The sequence below is a fragment of the Neolamprologus brichardi genome, chromosome 13 (assembly GCF_056152115.1).
Source record: "Neolamprologus brichardi isolate AB-2024 chromosome 13, ASM5615211v1, whole genome shotgun sequence".
Lineage (NCBI taxonomy): Eukaryota > Metazoa > Chordata > Actinopteri > Cichliformes > Cichlidae > Neolamprologus > Neolamprologus brichardi.
Genome location: NC_142116.1, coordinates 9,540,767 through 9,550,046, shown reverse-complemented (window position 1 = coordinate 9,550,046; position 9,280 = coordinate 9,540,767). Strand labels below are relative to the sequence as shown.

At 38.8% G+C, this 9,280-nt stretch overlaps 2 protein-coding genes across 2 annotated transcripts; one reads left to right on the top strand and one right to left on the bottom strand.

The window, feature by feature from the left end:
• Window positions 1-2,310: 2,310 nt before the first annotated feature.
• Window positions 2,311-5,513, bottom strand: hint1 (histidine triad nucleotide binding protein 1). The gene is made up of 3 exons (XM_006783622.2): window positions 5,350-5,513; window positions 2,767-2,871; window positions 2,311-2,599 (listed from the first exon to the last, which is right to left on the bottom strand). The coding sequence occupies exons 1-3, from the start codon at window positions 5,458-5,460 to the stop codon at window positions 2,435-2,437; spliced, it is 381 nt and encodes a 126-aa protein (XP_006783685.2). The 5' UTR covers window positions 5,461-5,513; the 3' UTR covers window positions 2,311-2,434.
• Window positions 5,514-6,228: 715 nt separating this feature from the next.
• lyrm7 (LYR motif containing 7) lies at window positions 6,229-9,223 on the top strand. The gene is made up of 5 exons (XM_006783621.3): window positions 6,229-6,328; window positions 6,457-6,529; window positions 7,925-7,995; window positions 8,432-8,513; window positions 8,678-9,223. Exons 1-5 carry the CDS (start codon window positions 6,311-6,313, stop codon window positions 8,746-8,748), a joined length of 315 nt encoding a protein of 104 aa, XP_006783684.1. The 5' UTR covers window positions 6,229-6,310; the 3' UTR covers window positions 8,749-9,223.
• The last annotated feature ends 57 nt before the right edge of the window (window positions 9,224-9,280 follow it).

The window sequence follows — 9,280 nt, the reverse complement described above, 5'->3', positions numbered from 1 at the left end:
CCCATTCTGATTCACACCTTGATCGTGTGAGTGTATATAAACAAGTCCCTTTTTAACATAAACCTGGCTTATCCCACACTCTTAACCACAAAGAACAGGAAATGCATCTCCAGTAACAACTGAGAAACATCCCATGACTGTTGGAAGGTGAGCCAAGGAAGCCTGGAACTCAAAAAGTGATGTGACAAAAAACAGGAAAGAAAAAACAGGTTGTTATTAAAGGATTAAACTCTAACTTGCTTTTATCCTCACTGTATTTACATTTGGAGCTCATGCTCATGCTTCAGCCGTTTTAGTAACCCGTCTCAAATATCCCACTTTTACTTTTTGGGGTTTAGTTAACCTGCATAACCTGCACAGAAGTAACGTGAGCACTACTGATTAATGAGGAACCTGTTGTTATTCCTCCTTAAAAAAGGAACTCCTTTACAGTCAGTTGAACTATCATTTTTACTGAGTAGAATTGCCATTAATAGTGCGTCAACTGAAAATGCAAATGATACAACTACTCGCTTTGTGATGCCTGAACAGTTAGACATTTGCATGTTCAGCTGTTGTAATCTTTTTACAAGAACTATATTCAAACTACAATACATCAGTTTTTTTTTTTACATGGTACCTGCCATCTAATTCTATTTGATTGATGTAGGAGGTTATACAATTTATCCCACTAATAAATTCAGAATTCTCACATCTCTCCTCAGACTTGTCAGGTTTGTGGCTGGGGCCTGAATAAGTGCAGTGATGAAGTCATTTGGATGGGTACCAATTATATTTTGGCTAAAAGTTGTTCTTTTATTAATGGATTCCCAAGCCTCTTACCCCTAATATTAATCTTACAACCAAGCTCCAAACACTAAACATAACACAAAATGATTTTCTTAACCTTGAAACCAGTGAGGGCACGCTTTATTTTGGCCCAAAGATATAATCACTCTATTGATCTAAAACTCAGACTGGTTCTCATATTTTTATTTTTTCCCTTGGTTTTCTTGTGACAGATGACTTTACTCATGTTGTCTAGGAAAGTGGTTTATAAGAAAGCTGAAACCCACACTCTAACCGTCCCACAGTCCCATTTTGAGCAGGAACGATCCCTCATCCTTTCAGCTGCACTCCTTTCAACCACAAGAGCTACAGTTGTGGTCAGGTTTGCATATACTCATCATGGGCGTCATCATTTATAATGATTTCTTTGAATTGTTTTTTGTTTTTCCCAGGGTGGAGCGATTGTACAGCATACATCTTTAATGACTTTAAAGAACAAGAATTGGATGCACGAGTCCACACAGGGTCAAAAGTATACACAGAAGCTCAAATACGCTCCTGCTAATTTGTGGACAAATGTCCCTTAGCAACTTGAACCTTGGCTAGGTGCTTTTGGCAGCCATTAATAAGCTTCTGGCATAATTCCAGCCAGATATTTGACCACTCTTGGGTAAATTTGGCGATTTCCTGACACAGACTGGGCTTATAAGTGTAGACTTCAGAAGGCCATTTCAGAAGTGTAATGTTAGCCCATAAAATCCATTTAAAAAACCAGTTTGGGATCATTCTCCTGTTGGAAAACCTAACTGTGTCCAACCTTCTACCTGTTGATTTAAGGTGAAGAGCTCCAAACCATGATGCTACCACCACCATGCTTGACTGGTACAGTACTCTTAAGTTTAAAAGGCTCACCTTTACTCCTCCAAACACACCTTTTGTCATTGTGGCCACATATCTTAATCTTTGTCTCATCTGACTATAAAACATTTGGCTTGTCCATGTGGGCAGAATGTCAGTTGAGCTAGAAGGTGTCAATTTTGAGGCAGGGGCTTTTTACTTGATCAGCATCCTCTCAAGACAGTAGTACTGGTGTTCCAGTAATTTCCAGTTTATGAAAGACCTGGGTCCAATCTAATGAGTGCTGTAAAACAATTCCTTTAATGCTGGCAAAGACAAACTACTGGTTGTAATCAGTCATGATCAATTTGGAGTCTTAGCATTAACAAGTTAAAGGACAGTGCAGAACCTTCAGCACCACTTTAGGATTGTGTATGTATAGATTTGAGCCTGTCTGTACAGTTTTGACTCTGTGTAGATTAGAGAAAATCCGGTATGCTGTACAATAATTCAATCCCTGGAAAAAGAACAATACAAAGGAATCATTAAGTTACCATCATGACTATATGCAGACTTCTGACCACAACTGCTCGTCTTTCAGTTAAAGGCTTGTAAATGACATTACTGCTAACCCCACTGAAGAACACGATCAAGCTTTCTATTAAAAAAATGTCCGGTTTAAGAATAAAGACAAGAGAGCACGAGTGGTGTTGTGATGTGCCTTTTATTTCCACAGATATATTTTGGCTCGATCAGATTTAACAGCACTGGTAATCAGACAACAGATGTGAACATGCATGGCTGGATGGTGGGTGCTGGAAGCTGAGCGTTAGCCAGGGGGCCACCCCATGCTGCGCCCACCGAGAACGTGGATGTGGATGTGGTACACCGACTGGCCTCCGTCCGGCCCATCATTGATGATAATCCTGTAGCCTTTGGACAGGCCGGCATCTTGAGCACACTTCTTTGCAACAATCAGCATGTGGCCCAACAACTAAGAGACACACAGCAAATATGAGTTGAAAATACACCCTGCATTAAAGTATTAAAAAGGCAAATAGTTCCCCCTAGTGGTCACTGATAGAAATATGCCAGGGAAATGATTGTGTGAGATTGTTTATAGTTTATTTCACAAGCAAAAGTCATTACAATGATACTTACTGCAGCATCATCATCCTCGGCTTGAGAGAGCTGAACAATTGGCTTTTTTGGGACGACTAGGATGTGAGTGGGAGCCTGAGGTGAGACATCAGGGAAGGCTACACACTGACAGCCAAAGCAAGAAATTAGAAAACAGAATTAGACTGTGCACAATCAAAATTGGAAATAACTGAAAGTTAGCTGAAAACAAAAAATAAAAATATCATTAAAAAAATGATAATAACTCCAGTCTTAACAGTACTTACATAGTTTTATGTATTTATGCACACCCCAGTATTTGGAGTTAAACACATTAAGGCTCAAAAATCTCAAAAATCATAGTCATGAATATTTGGTCAATACTGAAAATTTTAAACACACATTTTGGAAAAACAGATTTATTAAACTTAAAAAAAAAACAAAACAACAGGAATAAAATTGTATTTTTTAGGCTAATTTCCATCAACTCTAATTGTAATTTCAGCTCTAAATGAGATGATCACGAGTCACTCATTTTCTTCACCACAGCAGATAACCTGCCACCACCCTATTCCAAGCATCCTCCTCTGTCACACCAACCCTCTGCATGTTCTTCTTTATTAAATCTCATTTCTGTACCTCCTCATCACTCCCAATGAAGAATCTCATCTGCACCTCTAGCTCTACTTCCTGCCTTTTTGTCAGTGCCACTGTCTACGAACACTACATCACAGCAGGCCTCACTATCATCTTGTAAACCTTCCCTTTCAATCTTGCTGCTATCTTTCTGTCACAAATATCTGAAACACATCAAAGAAAGCAGAATGGGGCACAACAACAAATGTATGTCGACTTTGACAAAATTGCAACTAAAATTCAACTAGTGGCACAACCCAAGCCTTAATGTGACACAATGTTTACATGTTTTTGTTGCATTTAAGGCGTACAAAAATGTGGAATCTGTAAATATGACAGATATAAATTATCTGTAGTTATCAACTATAGCTCTTTACACTGGGAATACAAAGCAGTTCCAAAACTTAGAAATAAAAATAAATATTGCTTTTTTTTAACGCTCTGATTCCCCATTTCACTAATGTCTGCTGCAAATCACTTGATGTTGCTTGGTTGCTTTATTGTAGGAACCTCACCTTTTAATTTTCCTTGTCTTGCTCTAGCCCACAGCGGCTACATGTTTAACAAGTCGTCTGTGAAGGTTCTCAGTTTAACAAGTCTGCAAACAGCACTGGAGTGAACTAGGGCTGCCACGATTAGTCGACTAGTCACGTCGACGACTATCAAAATCGTCGATGACTAATTTAATAGTCGACATGTCGTTTGAAGCTTTGTAAGATCCCAAAAGAGGCAGGAATAGGTAGTAGGATTTAAGAGTGTAATAGCGGACTGAAACAGAAGATGGCAGCACTGCATGTACAAGGATGCCAGCGGCTGTTAAACCCCGAGGAAGAAGCTGTGTCCCAGAATTCATAGCGCAGCCCAGCTCAGTTTACAACAATGGCGGCAGCTAGTTAGTTTTAATATTACTCTTATTATTCTTTCTGGGTCACAAAATAAACTTTTAACATATTTTCAGGTGAGAATGTAACTGTGTAAACCTCAAATATCTGCTCAGTTTATCAAGACACCACATATTTTCAAAAGCGCTCCGACGTTTTCGGAGACGTCTGTTACCCACTAGCTCGATAGCTAGCCAGGGGCAAGGCTCACTAGAGCCCGTGAGAACACCGGACTCCTGGCAAATCGTTTTCAAACCCACCACCTCTTTCGCTACTCAGGTTAAACATGATATATGAGTGACTTAGATAACTTAAAAATTATATTGTTTGGCTCTTTTTAGTATTTCATCTGTTCCTGAGTAAATCGGTTTGGCTGAGATTAAAGTTATCGTTTTTACACAGTTGAATAAACATCAAGCAGGCAACAGATTATCAGAAGTGTGAGATGCTTGAGAATATAGTCCGGTGTCCCGTTATATTTTAGATATCAAGGAGCAGACGGCTGAGTTTGAGTTTGAGAACTCCACTGAAACAATCTTCACATTTCATTAAAATTTAATAAGCTATCATCTTGTCTTTATTTTTAGTTAGCACATACCTTAAACACTTAAAGCTGTAAGCTAATGATAGTTATATAAGAGCGGATGCATGCTGGTGCAATAAGCTGTACATTTTACACCAATGGATGCACGATCTGATTAGATTCGCAAAAATAATCGGTGACTAGTCGACTATCAAAATAATTGTTTGTGGCAGCCCTAGAGTGAACCCTGTCACTTCTTGGTGCAAAGCCAACTGTCTGTAACTTCAGAGCTGTGTTGCAGCAAATATGACAAGAGCAACGACACATGATGGCATGCAGAACGAAACCAAGAGCGTGCACAAGAAGCCTGTCGAAATATTTTATAAACTTGCAGATTCTTCTCATGCATTACATGATTTCTGCAAGCTCTGCTGCAGCATTTTTAAATGCAAGTAGGCACAAAAACAGCGTTTCTGCAACGCTGAGTTAGCATTAGCTGAACGCCTCCTGCAGGCAGTTGCGGAGCCACGATGAGAAACATTCAGACTTTAAACGTCCTCGTGAATCAAAGTGATGAACGCATACCTGATCGTCTTCATAGATTAGGTTGGCAGGAATCTCTTTGCGTACAATTTTTCCAAATATCGTATCTCCGCCAGGCTTGGCGGTCTGCGCTTTCGCTGTTTCATCAGCCATGTTGACGCAGATGAGCCACGGCTCCCCCACGCAACTTCCAGTGTCACTAAAATCAGAGCCGATCTATGATCAGAGCCACTCCAATTCCTGTTAATGCTACTTTACAGAAACCGGCTGCAGTTCAGACAGAGGGGCAGCAGAGGGCGCACGTCCCTCAGTGGATAAGCGTGGACGAAGCTAAATGTTGAAAGTAGTTATTTACACCTACTTCCAGATTTAAAAACTTACTACGTTATTTATTTTTCGCAAACACGGTTTCGATAATACACCCGACTTTAAATAAAATGAGACTCGTGTCCTTTATTCTTTAGTACAATAAAAAACATCGTTGTGCTAGTGAAACGTTAATAAATGCTAGCTTTTACGAGTGCACAAATCCATTGACCTTAGAGGAGCAGTTACACCACACCAAAACCCCGTGTGTATAATAAGAAACAGCGGCGACCGCTATCAGGCCGCCGCTGCTATTAGTTTTCTCTAGCTGCTAGCTCCACTCCCCTATTCAAGACGGCAGTAGCCATAAAAGTGACTCATGGTGCCGTCAATACTTCCAGAAAGTTTTTTTTACTCCAACAGAAACCTGTAAAATATCCAAGAAATGGATTATATACACCACAACATTTGCACTTTTGTGTCCGAAGGGAGCTCTCAGCACAAAACACAGCTCACTAGTGCCCCCCATAAAATGGGAAATCTAGAGAGAGGGCGTTCTCAATTGAATTAGTAGCTCAGTTAAACTACTCTGAGCCCTCATTGGCTACAATCACAGCTTCATTTCCAGCGGCGGCTCTGATTGGGCTCTGACATATGTGACGTCTCCCTACATCGGAAGTGAACACAAGAAGGCAACATGGGCACTCGTTTGAAGGTTAGTATGGGATATTATCGTCTTTTTAAATACCTTTATTGCAACATTGCTTGCATGTTACTTGAAATTGCAGGTGACTGGTAGCATCATTCACAGCTGTTATAAAAGCTGCCTGTTTGTGAATACAGGTTCTGGGCGTTTTTAAAACGCTACACAGGACCAGGATGGCTGTGTTCAAAGATGATGACCGAGCACTGACAGGTGAGTCTGTGAGCAGTATCTTGGACTGATAATTGATGCTTATCAAACAGGAGATGAGTGAACACATGCTCAGCATTCATCAAATGGGTCATTCCTAATGTTCGGTGTCATATGAGCCCCATGAGCGTGTCTTATATTATTAACCCCTCTCTACCATTAATTTTTTATATATATATATACCTAAAATTATTTATTTTTTCAGCTGGACAAACAGCCTAAAATGCCATGTCCCCAGACGTCTTTGTTCAAGTTCAATTACCAGTTTAAGTTATAAAAGTCAAAATAATTTGAGTGTGTTCATATCAGATGCACAGCATTTTAATATTCTCCACCAAATTCTATTTTTGTTATTAATATTTTTTTTAAATACTTAAAGAATTTTTTTACAAATAAATTGTGCTCCTGAATGGTCTTCCTCTTTTGAAGATCTTTCTGAATAGGTTTCCCTCACTGTTCCTCTGGCTTCATGACTTACACTAACGTTGTGTATATATATATATTTGGAGGGAAATCATGGAAACGAACCTCTTTCATCAACTCCAAAAAGTTGATTCTTTTCAGCTGGATGTAGCATTTTCATTGGTAGAAACGTTTCATCACTCAATGATGAATGTACTCTCACCCATGAGTACAATTTGCAGAGTGGCTGCAATCACAGCAAACAAAGATGTCGCCATAGGGCTTCTCACATAAATCCATGACTTTCCATTAAAACCAGCGTTCCTCTCTGTCCAGATTGTATACATCCTCATCATTGAAAGAGTGTCCAATGGCCTATAGGTGTAAATAGACCTCATAGTCTGTTTCGATACTCATGACACATAAGAGAAAACCCTTAGTGATCCCTTAGGCAGCATTTGTCCTTCTTCCCTCCTGGATAGCCTGGAGCTTTCTTTAGGTGCTTTCCCAACTTTGACATATGTCCAGCTGGGATAACCACATTTACAGGGCTTTTTTAAATGTGATGTTCTTCTGCTTGTGTGGCCGCTATGTCTGAGGGAATGAGTGACAAAACAATTCTCCTACTGAAAACGTTATGTCCAGATCAACTTTTTGGCATTTCCTTACCTGAATGATTGAGGATGAATCAAGACTTTTTTTAAAGCATAAAACGTCCACCCTCTTGTTCTTATTTACAGTGTAAACTGATATTTGATGTAATTTTGCATTGTATGGTTGATAAACATGTGAAAATCATCTGGATTACATCAGTAATGAGGGCCGTGTGTAATAGCAGCATGTACACAGAGTAATAGAAAGGCTGCATTGGAGAGATTTATTTTCATCTAATGAGTGTAAATGAAACCTTTTTTCTGAGCCTTTTACTGTGAAGTCAAATTAGAATTGCAGAATTGCTCAGGTGACTCGAAATATGTTTGTTTTTCTTCTACAAAGCTGCACGATTAAAGATCAATGAGGAGTTTCGGAAAAACAAAAATGAAACGTCAGAAGAAAACATCCAGAAGGTACAGTGTCTGTTTGTTATTATCGACGTGAGTCTCGCCACAGTCTTTTAACACTTCTTTTCTCATCTCGGGGTTGCAGGTATTCCGAAACGTTATCTAAATTTAATTTAATTGCGTTCATCATAAGAGCATAAAACTTCATGTCAGTCAGAGCTGATCCAAAACTGTTTCATACTTTCCGAGTCCGACTCTTTGCATCTTCTTGTTTCCCACTGGGATGAATAACCGTTAAAAGGGGGGGGGGGGGACTGACTTGGGCTGCTACTTCTGCATTTAAAGGAAATGGTTTAGATTGAGATCTGTGGATTCTTTTAAAAAGCATCTAAAGGCTCTTTAAACTTGTTTTGATTTTCTAGCATTTTTACTGTGAAGCATTTTGATATTTGAAAATAAAATTTATTTTATTTCACTTCTACTTCTTTTACCTTTTTTATAGCTGATTAAAATGGGCTCAGACGTGGACATCGTCCTTCGACAGGGTGTGGTGCAAATGGAACACGTAGAAGAAAATAAGCTGTGTATGACATGATTTGTCTTTTTTTTTAAATTTATTATTAAGGAAGTGGAATGTGCATGCAAAGATTACTCATACATCAGGGATCATAATGTATATACTTGCTAATGATTTTTTTCCTCTAATGATACAATTGTGTTTTTGGGTTTTTTTTCTCCTCACTCTCAGTGCTTCGGCCCAGAAATGACCTTCTGCTAGAAAACGTCCCCTATTGTGACAAACCAAGGGAAAAGTCGTGACAAACCATTTGATAACTTCACGATCACCAGGAAAAAGACTATATATCATTTGTTGCCTTTTCATCTTCAGTTTGACTTTATAGAAGGAGCATTAAAAAATAATAAAATATAAGATCATCTCCGCACTTTGGATTCAGCAAGGATCTACTTCGTTCTGTTTCGAGGAATCTGTGCTGGGAAAACTGCATTGTGTCATTTCGTGTACAGCATGTTATCAAATGGAATTGAAACATTATCTGCTGGCTTCTTCATATGATTGAATCAAACAAGGGGAAAATATTAATTTGCTGGTACTGTAAAAAATGTTAACTGTTATCTGATTAACTACAAGTATTTCCAAACTTAATTTGCTGTTACAACCACAGACAACAAGAATCAGCTCTGCTTTAAAGCCACAAAAATAATTATCTTTGAAAACCTTTGTAAAAACCTCTTTGTGAAATATATCTGTAATAAAGGGTACCTTAATTTAAAACATTGTTGGCATATAGCAGATTGTAGATATGAAAATATGGAAATGTATTTTACAAGC

Coding starts and splice junctions, on each gene's coding strand:
- hint1 (XM_006783622.2), bottom strand. CDS start 5,460: ATGGCTGATGAAACAGCGAAAGCGCAGACCGCCAAGCCTGGCGGAGAT. Junction 2,872..5,349: donor TAATCTATGAAGACGATCAG/GTATGCGTTCAT, acceptor TTTGGCTGTCAG/TGTGTAGCCTTCCCTGATGT. Junction 2,600..2,766: donor CCGAGGATGATGATGCTGCA/GTAAGTATCATT, acceptor TGTGTCTCTTAG/TTGTTGGGCCACATGCTGAT.
- lyrm7 (XM_006783621.3), top strand. Junction 7,996..8,431: donor CAGAAGAAAACATCCAGAAG/GTACAGTGTCTG, acceptor CCTTTTTTATAG/CTGATTAAAATGGGCTCAGA. Junction 8,514..8,677: donor CGTAGAAGAAAATAAGCTGT/GTATGACATGAT, acceptor CCTCACTCTCAG/TGCTTCGGCCCAGAAATGAC.